Raw genomic sequence first — 16,456 nt, forward strand, 5'->3', positions numbered from 1 at the left:
AACAGGGGAGGTTTAGACTGGACATTAGGAAAAAATTTTTCACAGAAAGAGTCGTCAGACAGTGGAATAGGCTGCCCAGGGAGGTGGTGGAGTCACCATCCCTGGATGTGTTTAAGGGTTGTTTAGATGAGATGTTGGGGGATATGGTGTAGGGGAGAACTTTGTAGAGTAGGGCTGATGGTTGGACTCGATGATCCAAAGGGTCTTTTCCAACCTAAATATTCTATGATTCTATGATTCTAAGTCACATGAGGATGTGCTTTCATGTGAAGCTTCTGGCAGTATCATTTCTGGGCAGGCAGGCAGCCCTGGGAAGGTAGCCATTCCCACAGCCTTTGGTGTATCTCTGCCTCCAAGAGAAAGCAAGGGATAAAGTAGTCCATGGACAAGAGCCTACCAGGAAGGAAGTCTTGATGTTCAGGACATCAGTGCTACATTTTGGGCAAATATAGCCTGTCCATACATCAAGTACACTTTAGTTTGTGAACATGTTACCTTTCCTGCACCACACGTGGTCCACTGCTTGAGCCGCCGAAACCAGGAAAGACAGTTCTCTGCAGTCTGGTCAACAAAACTATGAACAGCCAGAATTGGGAGGGTACCAATGGAGCGCATGTAGGAACATGTAATTTTGGATAAGTTTTCATTTAGAAAATAAAATAAAAATGCAGAGTTTTAATATTTTAAGAAAGATTATTTTTACTTCACCTGCCAAAGACTGCTTCATTAAAAATGGGGGAAAAGAAGCAGGACATTTTCAATAAGCTTTGATAGTTTAAATAGATGTTTTATAGGAGATATAAGGCTTCGTTAGCATTTAGAACAAAAATCAGTTTTGAAGGTACGAAATTCTCTGCTTGTTCCACCAAGCATGAAGCCTCTCCTCTTCCCTGACCTTTTTCTGGTTTATATCAGTGACAGAGTTGTGACGGGATCAGCAGCTCCTGCTCTGTGTGGTTTTTGTCCCTTCCCTAGCCAACCTAAATAAATATTTGCTTATCCATTCCTCCCTAATAGACAGATCTCCAGGGAGAAGCCTCAATTATGCGGTAAGGCAACATTGATTTCAACCTGGCACAGTGCGTGGAGGCTTCAGGGCTTCAGCTCAGAGACCTTCACCTGCAAATACGAGTGCTGGGCTATAGACCGAACCCTCGGTTAAACGCAACAGGGTCACGTCAGGACCACGGTAGCCAGCCAGTGCCCCCCTCTGCTCCCAAACCGGCCTCTCTGAATTGAATCTCCCCAACGGTTTTGTCAAAAGCCGATGGCCACTACCCACAGCGGCGCCTGGGACGGCGGTGGAACCACCCCTGTCACGTCTTCCCCTGCTCAGCTTCTGCGTTCCCCCCTCCCCGCGGTTGCTCACCGCCATCTCCCGATCCCCCCCGCTCCACTCCTCCCCCTCCGGGTGCGCGGCGGGGCCCCAGCCCAGCCCCGGCCGCCGCCGCCGCGGTGCCGCCGGCAGCCGGCCCTCCAGCCCCGCGGGAGACGCGAACCGGCGGGGGCGGGCGCGGCGGAGCCGGGGAGGAGGCGGCGCCTTATAGCGGGGGCGCGGCGGCAGCGCCGGCAGAGCCGCGCCGGCCGGTACCCTGGACAGCGCCCCGCCGCCCGCCGCCGCCATGGTGAGTGTCCCCCGGCCGGCACCCACCGGGCACCCTGACCCCTCCGCGCCCCCCCGGCAGCCCTGCATCCCCCTCGGCGCCGCCGCTGCTCTCCTCGCCTCCCCGCCCCCCGCTCCTCCGGGGCCGGCTGCGAGTGGGGCCCGCTGCCCCCCCCGCCCTCCCCGCTCCCACGGGTCAGATTCGGGGTGTGATTTTTCGGGGTGCTGGGGGGGGCATGCTATCAGCTGCACGGCGAGCAGCACCCGGCGGGTCAGGCGGCGCGGAACGGGGCGGGAGGGAGCTCTGCGCACCCCCGCAAGCGTGGGAGCCGAGGGGCGTGCGGGGACCGTCACACGGCGGGAGGGGGTCGTGGGCGGAGGGAGTGAGCGGGGCGCAGCCCCCGCGCATACGGTCCCCCTGCCCCGCGCCCAGCGGCCGCATTTTCCTCCGTTTCGAGGTGTGCTTGGGCATGTTACATAAACAGATTATTCACAGCGGTATGTTAATAGAAGCTCTTGCGTTAGTCACACAGTCTGTAGTGGAACACTTCCTTTTTTTCCATGTAATGAATGAACAATAGAGGTTTAGATTCCAGTTTAGCATTTAAGAGTTAAAGTGGAACAATGCAGTCACCTATTCAGCGAGTAGGACCATTTCCCCGAAGCGCATCGTGTCTTTGCAGTCATAGTAACTTCCCCAAAGGAGCTCATCCTGTTTATCAACAGTAATGCATTACGTGTAATGCTGACCTTGCAAAGCAGGACGTATCATACAGATATTTTGCAGCCTTAGAGTCAGTGGGGCTGAATAACTTGCTCAAGCTTGTCATATCAGAAGCTTGGGACACGATTAACAACAGAACCTACTTTTTCTTTCATATGGTTTAACAACAAAAAAAATTTCTTTTTCAAATCTCTTTGCATCATATATAGTAAATTCTGCCTTCCTTGCATAAAAATCAATTTGGAATCCACCCCCCCACACCACCCTGGCGATTCAGATATGAATAATACTCAAACAGTCTTTCCATGAATTACCTTGAGTCCTCTTCCTAACAGTCATGGATCCATCTGCTGACAGTCTGAATCTGTTTCTTCTATTTAGTCTATTTGTAATCAGCTCAGACTCAGGATAACAGATATGAAAAGACCCTGTTAAAAAAGACCAGAAATGGTGCAGTAGTTTGTGTTCTCCAAGACCCCCAGAATGACTTTCCACATGTTATTGAATTCCTATTTCTTATCATCTAGGGTGAAACATAAATCCAAAATTTATGACTAAATTACCATAACTGCACAAAGCCTAAGTTAATACCAGCCGTTGATAATATCTTCCTTATGATATAGTGAAGGCAGTTACAAAGACAACTTGATGTTGCTGAGGGTAATGCACATTATTTATCAGCAACGGCTACCCCTAACATCCAGGTGCTCAGAAGTGCTGAGTCAACTGGAAAGAAAGTTAAAATAGCCTGAACCAGTTAAAATATTTCATTTTGACTCCTTCCAGGACTGAATGAAGTCAGTTATACTGGTGCAAATCAAAGAAAAATTCGCTGCCAACATAGGCATTGGCGACTTCGTATTTGTACTAATGAAAATGATAGGTGAGATCTACCCTTAACCTGTTATTTCTGGTTCTTAGAGCTGTTTAATTCACCTTGACATTATTCTTGAAATGTCTAGCAGCAATATCCAGAAATCGCTATTCAGAGCTACACAGGGGTTTCTATTAAGTTTTGCTCCTCTGTATCTCCAATAACCTTAGAGTTCAAAAGTTTCCCCAAAAGATTTCCCAAGCCTTGTTAGTCATATGAACAGGCATTCTGGGGGGAGAATGGCCAGTTTGGGAAAATCCTTGAAGTGGTATAAAGGCTGAAGGTTGCTTTGGCTCTAAAGTTTGAAATAGCGTCCTTGGAACATTAGCTACTGAATCTAAAACCTGAACTTTTGCTGAAAATTGTTGTAATGATGCTAATGCAGGGTTAAAAGTTACAGCACCTCGATGTCTAGATGGACCTGGAGTTTGAGGGCAGGGGGACACACAGACATGGGAGGATACTACCAAAGGTATAAGGAGCAAATGAATGACAAACATAGTTTTTTGGCCACAGTAGTGGAAACAGTATTTTAGCACTCCCTGCTCCAGTGGCATAGAAATAAGCAGGTGTATGTTGCTAGTGTCCCTTCAACTCCAGTGAGAGAGTTTCCTCAGCAACCTGGGTGTTCAATCAGTTATTTGTAGAAAGTAGCACAAGGAGATTTTTTTTTTCTTTTTTTGAAACTTCATTTTGCTGAAGCAGCAAATTGCAGCCTTCATCAGGCTTTAAGTTTTTCCTCGGCATCCCCACCATATGAGGGCAAATGCAGTGGGACGGTTCTCCTGTTTATGTAGTTCACTGCAGCCCTATTTACTTCAGTGAATCTAGGTCAAATTACACTGGCTCAGGATTTGGCTGCACCCTTGAACTTTAAACCGATTATAAATTTTGATTTGTCAGTGTATTTTCCATGGGGTCAAATCCCACTTTTACAGAGTAAGAGAATGTATAACCTTGCACAGTGCATAGCAACTAATACTTACAAAGAGGCTAGGTAACACTAAGGTAAGCATAAACATGAGGATGGTGTGAAGCTGTATTTAATAGGTTCAAGTATTTGTACCTCTACAATAATCCAGTTGCAGAGGGGTTATATAGACAGGCACTAGAATATTTTTTAAATTCCTTAAGAGACTTTGATAACTGGTGTAGTCTGACATCAGTGAAGAAAGACACCTAACTCTTCTAAGCATTCAGAAGCATCATAGCCACCATGTCAGGGTATGATGCTTGATGTGGGCATACATTGATTGCAGAACATACAGAAAGGGCTCTAGACAGCAACAAATCTCTCTTCTTTGCTGGCAGTAGCCAAAATAAAACGCTGCTTCATTGTCCACTAGTATTTATTAATTGCCCTGAGCACTTCCTAAACAAGAGTATTGCAAAAGCAATGTTCCAGCCCCTGAACATTGACACGCAAACTGGAAGAGAACATTTTCTGTAGGCAGAAATCATCACAAATCCATGACTGACACAGGAGCCAGTCCTACAGCACCCACTGCCAACAAGATCTCTCCATCTCCATCATTGTTAAAAGCTAGCAAACCTCAGCAGCCCTGCCATCCAGAACCACAGCAGCAAGGGTTGTGCCAGCTGGTACAGAATTAATAAGCTATGAGAAAACATGCTCATAAACTGCATATACGACAGACAAAGGAACATAAGTACTTGCACAGAAACTCAAGAAGATGCGTTGAAGCATTTTGCACATGATGGGATTGATTAAAAAGTCCTGCAGGACTTGAAGTAAGAATCTAGTGTTCCACTTGCATAGTTATTTACAGATACCTGCTTATCAAAACCTGCATGCTGGCCTTGGTGTTGATCCCTTTCATCTCTAGGAAGATCCTTTGATTCTTTAAGACTGACCATTGTATCTTTATTACAAGCAGTCTGACCTGTGCGAGGAAGCAGACTCCTGTTGTTCATCAGGCACTTGATTTTGCATTCATTTAGTTTAATAGCATCTCTTTATTTTATTAAAGAAAAAAGTTAAATGGATGCAAACACTTTAAAATTGAACCTCTGACCCAATTAAAAGTTGGGGAAAAACCTGCAGTAGTATTTTCTTTAGGTATTAGTAAACTCCAGATTAATGTAAATATAAAGGGCTGGTTTATTTCCTAATCTAAGGCAGCTTCAAGTGTAAATCAATAAAATCACATCAGGTAGGAATTTTTCCTGATGCATTTATGCTGTGCTATATGAGAGTTTTGTTAATCACTGCCTGTAAAACTGATTTAGAATCTGAGGCATTGATAGGCCTCATACAAATTGAGCCTCAAGTCCATATTCAATGATAAAGTAATATGTCACAAGTGCAGCCTGATTTGTAGTTAAAGAAGATAAAGGAGAAGGGAAGGAAATTAGGAGGATGAAACTAGGCATACCACTGGTTGTTCAGAGCCAGAAAGCTGCTGGGATGAGTCTGCCTTGTGAGGCCATGGTGCAAGGGCACGAGAAGGGTTGCCCAGCTGCAACAGGGAAGAAACACCTTGTGAGACTGGAGCCTGCATCTCTGCCACATTGTAAATGCCACACTTCAGACTTCAAGCATATCAAATTTATCAGCCAATTTGTAAGCGCCTGGCAACAACTGAGCTTATAAATCCATTTTCTGCATACAGCCCCATGGCTTGCCTTATCATGTGCTAAATCCATAGGCCACAATATCCGAGTGACTGCATCTTTACCCACAGGACTGCTGCACACCTGACAAGTAGAGTTCAATAGGAAATAGAGTGAATATTTATGTCTTCTGTGGGGCTTCTTACCTACCTACCTAACAGCAAAAAACGCTTTAGCTTTTGAGAGCTAGCTATGCTCAGATCTAGGAGGGTAAGAGGGAACACTTTACATCTTCAAGAATATGACAATTAACATTATATTGGCATTAATACTGAAAGTACTCTGATTTGATGTCAGTCTAACAACAAACAAGTGATCTTTTAAAATATTAAGTTCATCTAGCTAATGACTGTTAAACTGCATTGTGTTTCCTCTTCCTCAGTCAAAACTGACCATGATAAAATGATAAAGATCAGATGTCCCATACTGAAAGAAATCAAACCCCATGTGGCAGAAATTTCTGTATGAAGATGTGTCATTAGAGAATAAAAATTTAAGATTGTTTTCATCACTGTTGGAAGACATTTTGATTTCTTCCCTAAGAAGGACAGATACAGAAATGAAACAAGAAGTATTTCATATTCTGTGTCATTATTTCAAAGACAAACACAGCAAGAAATGGAAGTTGGAAGTGGGGTGGCCAAGTTTTAAATAAATATCCTAAAACCAAGCATAAGGAAACTCAGCAAAACCATTCTTTCCCTAGTTCTTAAAGGCCCCCTAAAGTATACTAGTCAGAAGTGACCATTCATGACACTTTGCAGCTAGCAAACACAATGTGGTACAGCAACCGAATGGGGGGAGTAACTTACACACATGAAGAAAAGTCTAGAGCTAGTTTTATGTCTTCTATGTGACAATAATTGATGCAGCTTACAGACATTTTGTGTCATTAGGGCCTTACCATGCAGCACAGTCATTAGCATTTTTATTTAGTTTTGAGAAAAGTGTCAGTCTGGGTGTTTCCATGGTATAATGGGTTTAAGAGCTTTGGGCTTTAAAATTCCGGTTATATGTGGACTAAACTCTAGGATACCTAGTGTTGGGGTTAACAGAGGAAGGGAGCTAATTAACTTGTGCACCCTCTTATCCTGTGCCAGGAGACTGGGCTCTATTACTTGGGTTCCATACACTTTTAAAAAGAGGTGCCCTTGGACTTCATTAGCCTGATTTAGGGTTTTAAAGAACGTAAATTTAGAACTGTTTTGGAGGAGGAGACATAAGAGAACTTCCATGATCTCTTTTTGTCTTCCTTATTAAACTTGAAAATCAACTGTCATTTCCTTTCCTCTCCTCACCCAGTCTTCTTTAATCATGATTGAAGTCCAAAACATGAAGTAGCATTTGAAATCCAGGTTTTTGCTCTCAAGGATTTAAGGGAGAAATGGAAGAAAAAGAAATTAAGGACCAGTTAACAGAACAAGAGGTTATTTTCCACTTCAAATGCTGTTTTGTGTTCTCAAGTGACACTTTGGAAAACATGCATCAGATTCTGTTTCTTTATTTCCCTATATCACACATGCATTTTCACAGCTTGAAGTAAAAAAATACTTTGTTTCTTGCATTTTGCTGTGAGTATGGATAAAACCGCTCCAAAAAGCAAAGTGCCTTCAAACTGGCAGGGAATAAATGGTTGGCAAAGTTGTCGAGGGTGATTTCCATGTCAGGGAATTGGCACATCTTCTGCTAAGGCAGTTCTGAATACTATCCACGCCTACTTTCTCTCCAATTGCTGGCTGCAGACAGCTAAGTTACTTCTGCTGCAGTTTAAAAGGTCACGTGTGAGGTCGTGTGAGTTCTGCGTCTGCTAGAAGTTGGTATTTGTGACAGAACAGTCTTTTATTATGTACACAGTTTAATTTTTTTAGTGTTTGTCAATAGTCCTTGCAATTCCAGGGGGAAAAGTTATTAAGTCTATTTTCATATTTATATGCTTGTCAATCTATTAATCAAATCTCTTTATGTTCTAAGAAGTTTAATCAATTTGCACTACTGACTGGCTACTCAAAATTACCCTCCTTCTCATATTCAGAAGCTTGTCTAGTATGAAAAATATCCCATGCAATTCTTATAGGCACAGCTGCATCTCTCCTCTCAGCGGTTAGGATTACGCCTTCCTAGAGTACCATTTCGGTGTTACTTTGTTGTTACACCAGAGACTGTACTGTGGCTTAAACCCTTCAAATCAGCCATTCTTACTTAGGGGTACCTTCTTACCTTGACTAGACATCTTTCTGAGATGTATCTTTGAACAGTGACAGAAGGCTATGCATGAAGCCAGACAAAAACTCCATATTTTCAAGTTTTTAGAAGAAAAAGAAAAATCAAAGATATCACAAAGCAAGCATATCAATAAACAGTTCATATTAGCAAAGTGTTTGTAAGTTCCTTTCTTCTTCCTACCTTCTACTGCTGTTGAAAGCAGAAATGAGAGATGTCTTCCAACCTGCTAGTATGCAGGTGGCTTCAATTTCAGCAGTTATCATCACTCTCCAAATAGCAGACACCTTATTTTATATGAGTTACTTAAGAAATCCAAATCTCCTCTCAAAAATCGGGTCCTTCCATTGAAAAAGGTATTAGAAGAGTCTGGATCTATGCTCAAAAGCGCCCTTGGAAATTTTGCCCTTTCAAACACTGGAACTACTGCCTTTTTCTGGAACCTTGATGATTAAGAGCCATGAGAAAGTAGCATCCCCAAAACCAGACAAGTATATCATGTCTCTAGTTTTATGGCATTCTCTTCAATTTTCAGAGCTCTCTTTTCTGACAGAAGGTTAGTTACATATCCTCTCTAAGATTTTTTTTTATTATTTTTCTGATATGTGTCAAAAGCATCACAGTATGTTCATGCTTCCCTTTGAAAGCTGAGATACAGCTTGTGATTTCTTGGTGCTGAAACACAGTGGAAACTTGGCTCAAAAATAGGCAGTTTGTGCAAGGAAATAGAAAAGGTAGCATTTAACTTTATTCCTCTGCAAAATACCAGTAGCTCTCCATTTCAGGGAAAAGCAATATTGAGAACCTTTTGGTTTTAATGCAGTTATTTATTCCTTACTGCTGGAGACTTTGTAAGTCTGCATTTTAATAGTATCTGCAAAAAACCTTGAAAGATAAAAGACTTGAAGAGAGTTATTTTGCTTACAATAACTAAAAGAAAATCTCAAAACTATCCCCTATAACCTACCCTGGAGGGAAAAATCACCATTTTTTTTCCCCTTTTACATTTACTAAATTACCAGCATAATTTTATTTCAGATTGGGTATCACTGAAATGTCCCCTCAGGACTACATTTAATACAAATTTTTGCACAAAATAATTTATTTTTCATCAAGCAGGAAGTAATTTCCTTCTGTTTGCCAGACACCTTTGGGAGATGGTAGAATTCAGATCAGAAAGTGTTTTGATGGAAAGGTGCAAAGTTGAAAGCTAAACCAGAGAAAATTGTCACAAGGATGTGTGTAGAAGGGAAACAACATAGCCCTATCCTATTTTGCCTCCAGGTGTGTTTTCATGAGTTTAAAGGAGCGTAAGCATTTCAAAATTCTGGCTCATTAAACCTTAGGTCTTGCTGAACCTTGGTATACATGCTTGGTATACTCAAACCCACTCAAAAACTCCTGAGCACTCAGTAGGATAAGGAACATCCTGATCAGCTGAAAACAAGAAACCCATACCAGTCCCCTAGTCTTCAGCAAATTTGGGGGTTCAGGTGCTCTTGTTTCTTTTACAAAGACGTCCCCTCATGCCTCAGTGCTCCTCCTCCAAATATGAACAGCACTGATAAGGCACTGATGCAAATGTGATTCTCAGCAGTTCAGACTGGATGCAATAAGGTGGTTATTTAAGTGAAGAGGATACAATACCATTGAAATAATGATGTCATCTAAATTAACAATACTGAGCTAAATAACAAAGTATTCACTGCAACATGGGCATCTGTGTTGCAGGAAGCAAAGTGAGATCATTAAACACCTATGATGCGTCATTCATCAATCCAGAATTAGAAGAGGTTTGAGAATTTATTACCTGAAATGATCTTGCACTTGATTCAATAAACCAGTTTGGGAGATATTTTGATAAGCATTCAGTTGTTTATCAACTGCAGGTTAATACTGCAGGTAACTGAGTCTAAATTATGAAGGAGAGATGTGCATAGTCAGAATGAAGGAAGCGTTCAGTTCAATTAGAGCCCTCAAATAACAGTGCTTATACCTACCTGGGGAAAGTACCAAAGGACACCTTCAGACATCACCTCCTGGTTTCTTTCTTAGTATCTTCCTCAAAGAAATAATATCAAATAAGTGGATTTTCTTTAAAACCACTAATACTTAAAATTCTTTTATTTTAGTTCCTTACTTAACTCTCACTGCTATCACACATTTGCTCCCTCACCATATTTACAGATCGCACAGACTTAAACAGAGATGTGTATTTCTTGCTGTAGTCTGTTTTCCAGGGGAAAGTCTCTTGTTGCTGCTTTTTTTCTGTAACACCTTAATTCTCTATGATATTTAATAACTAGATTTACCACCATTACCTTTGGCACTTCTGTCAGACAACACATTTTGCTGGGAAATAAACATCCTGTGTCTGCTATTTAGTTTTTCTTCCCTTGTTTTTTGGTGTGGGTTGTTTGGGGTTTTTTTTGAGAAATCTTCCCATTTTATCTATCTTTAAGGGTATCTGTAGTGATACTTAAATCAGCTGCAGGTGCCATCAATGCTACTTCTAACTTGTCCTGTAAAACAAATGTATTCATTACATTTACTTATAAGAAATTGTCATCTCTTCAAATAGTTATTCCCAACAACACACATTTAATGCACAGTAACAAGTGATGCTTCTCCTTCTCTGAAACAGTAGTAAAACTGAAGAGACTTGGAGCACCTGCTTCACTTGTTGGAAACTTGAGCTCATGAGGATATTCATTTTCTGGAAAGAGGTACCTGATCGGTGCCTGTGATGTATATCAGGTCTCAGACAGTTCAAGCTGACCCAGCCAGCAACTCTGTTTTCCTCTTGTCAACTATCTGTCCACTACAAGGCAGCGCTGAACCTCGACACTTAACCATCGAGGGAACCAGTATTTTTCCACATGATATCTATCTTTATAATGGCTGTTTGCTCTAAGAATTAATTAATAATTAAATCAGTCTAGACGGGTGTGGCAGTCACTGCGATGTAGCACTGTCATGTAGATGTTATGTCACATGGAAATTCCCAACTTTGATGACACTTGATTTTACAGGTCAGCTTAGGCTGATCCTATCATGATCTCCTGAATGATGAAGCAAGCTGTGTGAAAAGCTTTTACCAAGAAAGCTGATCTTCTAATACTGGACATAATCATGAAGACACAAAATGTATTGCAAGACCAGCATACCCCCTGAAGCACTGAATGTCTTCTGGTCATGATTTCTTTCCATAATATTAGATATTGTGACATATTCATGCTTTGGAACTTTTCAGGTTTTACTTTTCTCCTTCAAATCAGCAGTTACTTGTAAATATCTGGCATCTAATGATAAATTAGAGGATAAATGTCTATTAAAACTCCTAAATTTGAAATCTAATTTTGAGTATAACGTATAGATTTTAAAAGCAGATATTTTGACCTAAAACCTCACGTTTCTTTCCCAAAGTGAATTATACTCATAACTACCTAATTGAAAACCTTCCTGTACTGAGTTTTGTACCTGCATTCCTCACACAGCACTTAAGACTGCTTTATACCTGGGTGATGACCTCAAAGTGAAATTGAAAGGCTTTGCATGTGTTGGAAGATTAAGGCTGAAACCTTAGAGGCTTGGATCTGAACTCTAATCCACAGCAGCATGCTACAAACTCCTCCTCCTCTTCCATTTTTGTCCTTCCCCTTTTTCCACTTACATCCCCATAAATAGTTCAGGGAAGACTCTATGCATTTGGGCAGCAACTACAAGAAATGGTGTAGCAAATGACTGCAAAACAAGAAAAAAACATTTCTCTAATTGGCAAATAAGCACAACCAGATTTCCTTCATCCAAACTATAAGAACAAGAACAAATCTGTAAACTGAGTGCTGTTACTTTTAAGGATGTGGGTAAAGCAGACTACAATATGACCTACCTTACCAGTCTCTGAATGGAGAGCAATGGAAAGAAAACATGCACACACATACGTTAAGCTGAAGCACTAAGCTACTTTGCCAGATTCCTTTGTTCCAAGTTTTGAAGACAAATTAAAATACAAGGGCTCCACTCCTGGCAGTGGGTCCGGTGAGTCTGGCCAAGTGGACCATTACATCCATGGTCCATCCACTCTGCTGGTCTCTTTAGCAGCCAGCACAGCATCTACCCATACATGTTGGGTTATAATTATGCAATGAACATGTCCCCTCATAAATCTCCTGCTTCTTCCAGGTCCATTCCCACGTGGCAAGGGAATGGGAATATGTCCTGTTTATACCTCATAAAATTTAATAACTTGAGCAGGTTGTACGGCATATATATCAGGGTAGATTTTGACACATTGTGCCTTTGGGAAGGTAGCCCAGTTCAACTAAATGTTTATAGGTACAATTTTTCACAAAGGAAATACAGCTGGGCAGAATTAATCTCAGTAGCTTTATATGAGGATTAAATGAGACATTCAGTAGAGGGTTTGAGAAACAAAGAAAAGAGATAGGCATTATTATAGATTTGTTTTTGAGGGTTTTAATCCCACTTTGTTCCTTTCTGGGTTTTCTGACTTTACAGAGGTCAGTAATAACCTTAATTTACAGGTATTCCTTTTAAATATAATTCTAGTTTCACTGTGGCAGTGAAAAACTTGAAAGTATGACTGTAACCTCTAGAGCATGTAAATTTATGAACACAAGAACTTGGTGTTTTAACTCAGTAAAAATGCAGGTTGGAGTGAGCTTGATTTGGGGGATCTATACTAAAGAAGTTACTACAAAAGCCAACCAAGGATGTGAACATCTGTCTGCTCCTGTTCCAGCTGGGCCAGCAGATGAGATCCCCATCACACAGCACCATCTCTTTGCTGCAGGTCACTGTCCTGCACGGCTCCTCACATGAGCTTTGCATAACTTCTTTTACTCAGGATGAGCCCAGTTGCCAAAGAGCTCCAATTTGAGTAGTTTTGATTAACCAGAGTCCCTTTAACAGAAAAATGTAACAGCTGCACAACCAGCACTGCCCAGAGGTCTGCGGTGGCGTTCCCAGCCCAAAGGAGGCACAGTTGAGAAGCCCATGCATGGGAACCCAACTGTCCAGCCAGCACAGCAACTCTCACAGTGCCCAAACCGCAACAGCTCTCTAGCTCTGATTTGGTTTTTGTTTATGTTTATAGGGAGCTCAGTGCCATTTAATAACTGCATTGACTGGAGATGGTTTTGCTAGTGAGGATGAGAGTATTTTCAGGACCATTATTTTTTTCTGAAAAACTAAGGTATCCTATGCTATAATTGTGTTTGCTCCTATAAGTTTTTGTACTTAAAATATACTTCTGTACACATTCAGTAGCTATGGCAATTTTAAAATACTTCAGAAGCATGAAATTAATCGTAGTGAACTTCAGAAATTTATAATACATTGACTATAAATACACTGCACAGTTAAGTGATGCAAAAAATATGTGCTGCATTTCATTCATTTTCTTATGCACAGTACCTTTAACATTAAATATAGTAGAAGCCTATTTTACTCCTTACATCCTGACTAGGTGAATCAAAAAAACCCTAAGGCCTTATTTTATTTTTTGTATGTTTATATTTTAATATTTTATTTTAATTTTATTTGTTGTATTTTAAAGAGAGAACCCCACAGCCCTACTTTTATGTCAGCCCAGAGGAACTAGAAATACTACCCACATGGGTTTTCAAATACTCCTATCTTGTCCCCCTGCCCCTGAAGTAGGCGAGTACCCCGCAGCTCAAGTATGAGCTCTTTAAGAAAATCAGGAAAAAACGTTTGGTCAGGCAGAGCCCCGGTCAGGCAACACATTTTAGAAAATCCTTTTTGATCCTCCCTGCCTGTAACAGGAGGGGCAAGCAGTCCCTTGCACATTAATCCCCACCGTGGGGACATAGTGTTACGTTGCAGACATCTGGGACAGCAACCAAGAAACCTACTTCTTCAGCATAGAGTGCCCTTTGTCTTCCTGAACTGCCAGGATTGTGGGAAAACCAGAGCTCTTGCTTTTGGGGTGTTTTGTTGGTTTTTTTTAAGGTTTATCGTCCAACAAGCCATGAAATCCTGTGCAGAGGCTTAGGATCTTCTATTCATCTTAGACCTTGAAGTCTGTTACAGTAGAAAATTAAGATATTCACAGTACTAGAAAGGATATGTTGTCTGGTTTTTTCTATTGCTTTCTCCAGAAAAATAGCCAAACATGTATGCCAAGTGCAAAATAAAGCCCTGCATGCATTATACTAACTTACAAAATCGGCTTCTCAGCAGCAACAAAATCTGTCTGCAAATAGCAAGGAAAAAAAAAATTATCAAGATATGGTATACTGAGAAAACTGAGCTGCCTTGTAAACTTGTTGCTGTAATTCTCCCCTGCCATTTAATTTGCTCCCTGTCCCCATCTTGTTTATTCATTGTATGGGTCTAAATTTAGGATGCAAGCTTTTTGCTGCAAAACTGTGTAGTTGCATACATGACACATGTTGAGCAGACACTGTATACCCAGGCATATCTTTGGGGAATTTTCTGTTCCAAAACCAAATCATCTGGTAAATCCAAAGCCTTAAAAGGGTAATTACCCTCCTTTGTTCTAGTAGAATTATTTTCCCATGTTTCTCAAAGAGCAGCTGGCTGTCTTGCTCTTAAATAATGAGAAGTGATACACTGCTTCTTCATTACATTAGGCATCCTTTATGAAGTCTAGTTGTTCAGAAGCAGGTATGTTAAGCTGTGCAGGCTTTTGTATTGCTGATGTAAAATTAATTCTGATACTGATCTCTCTTCCCAATGCCTTGTAAAGTCAACGAGAGCTGAACAGACCATTAAGGAAGCAACCGTAACAGAATTAACCTCTCTCTAAAAAAAACTCACTGGGGTTCTTTGCTTGTAACTTAAGGACCTTCCTGCTGCAAGGGAAACTTTCTCTTATTCAAGCCAGGACCCAAGGATTGTTGCTTTGCCTGAGAAAGTGATTTATTCACTCAGGCTGTTGGAAGGAGGCAGAATTTTTATCTACCCTTTCATTTTTGACTAATTTCCTTTTTGTTTATTCCCTTGGAGTCATACAGTCTTGTCACATTGTTGCTGATGGGAATTATACTCCATCTCAGGTCATACTGTCATTTTAAATCTGATTGTTAGAGCAAAGGAAAAATGAGGTCAATAACTGCTACCATTTTCTTGGGAACTGACAGGCCACATCTGAGGTCTCCCTAGAGAAATCTTCTTTAATTACAAGTTAAGCTGATGTTCCCCTGTGTAGCAGGTAGAATTGAGCAGGATTACTTTTAAAAGGATTGCACTGATCTGCTTTGGTGACAGTTTCATTTTGAAATTCTGATAACAAGCAAGAGGATGGATTATAAAGATACGGTTCTCGGGAGTGTACACGACTGACACATACCGCAAATTGGGCCACAGCAGCCACCCGTCCCTTCCACTCTTCTATTAAGGCCAGACAAGTTCTATTTTGAGCACTGTGATTGCCATGTATTATTTTAGCAATTACTTAATCTGATTGTGAAGAATAGAGCAAAAAAAAATTCGGAAATTGTAGAAGGGAAATCCTGCAAGCAGGGATTCCAGAAAGGGAATTTTTTATCCTGGAGACAATGTGACACTCAGCCTTTTACAATATAAAACAATGATAAATGTGTAAGAGGCTGAATGCTTTCAAGTACTTAAATTAGGAATAGATTTTGGGAAACCAGGCAAATATTAATGGGTTCTTAAATCACTTTCATTCTAACCCATGTAATTGTAGTGCAGAAACCTTCCAAATTCCTTTCCTTCATACTTAAAAAAACCAAACAGCTGATTAGTTTTGCAAAAGCAGTTTATCTCACAATGATATATGATCTTATAGTAGCTTGGCTGGTAAAATAAGACTTACCTTATTTTATGTGAGAAATTAGTATTTTCTATGACACCTAGCAGGTTGCATAGTCCAGAAACAAAGACTGATGTCTGAAACAGCTCACATACTTACAGTGTTTTAATGAAAATTGTTCTGCCTCTTAGTGCTTGCTCACCTTCTGTGCTGATGGTGCTTCAACCTGATTTGAGTCCTGACAGAAGCCATAAGGCAGATATTCCTCCACCTAAGTCCTTATTCCCATGTGTGGGATAAGCGTGTGTAGCACTGAGCAGGACTACAAAACCAAGTGAAAAAGAGACCTCTTATTAAACAAAGCTAAAACTCCCAAAGCAGAAGGAGCCTAAATATTAGTGCCATTTCTCCAGAAGTAAAAAGTCTGGAGTATGTCAGCTCTTAGAGATGAAAACAGCTCAAACTCCCATTTCCTGTGGGAACATACCAACCATCAACCAACAACTGATAAATCCTAAGAGAAAAGTGTTTCTCTGGAGTCTCTTTGCTGTAAAGGCCTGTCATGCAGAACTGAGGTGCTCACAAAGTGCCCACTTCTGATGGCAACCCCCAAAG

The 16,456-nt window shown here is 41.0% G+C and overlaps 1 protein-coding gene across 1 annotated transcript in view; it reads left to right on the forward strand.

Moving 5' to 3' along the window:
- Positions 1-1,507: 1,507 nt before the first annotated feature.
- The window catches only part of ELOVL2 (ELOVL fatty acid elongase 2), a 56,475-nt gene continuing 41,526 nt past the window's right edge, over positions 1,508-16,456 (forward strand). Inside the window, exon 1 of the mRNA XM_074871995.1 lies at positions 1,508-1,625. Coding sequence (XP_074728096.1) covers positions 1,623-1,625 — 3 coding nt within the window. The 5' untranslated portion in view covers positions 1,508-1,622. The remainder of the gene's footprint in view (positions 1,626-16,456) is intronic.

The sequence above is a fragment of the Strix uralensis genome, chromosome 1, assembly GCF_047716275.1.
Source record: "Strix uralensis isolate ZFMK-TIS-50842 chromosome 1, bStrUra1, whole genome shotgun sequence".
NCBI lineage: Eukaryota > Metazoa > Chordata > Aves > Strigiformes > Strigidae > Strix > Strix uralensis.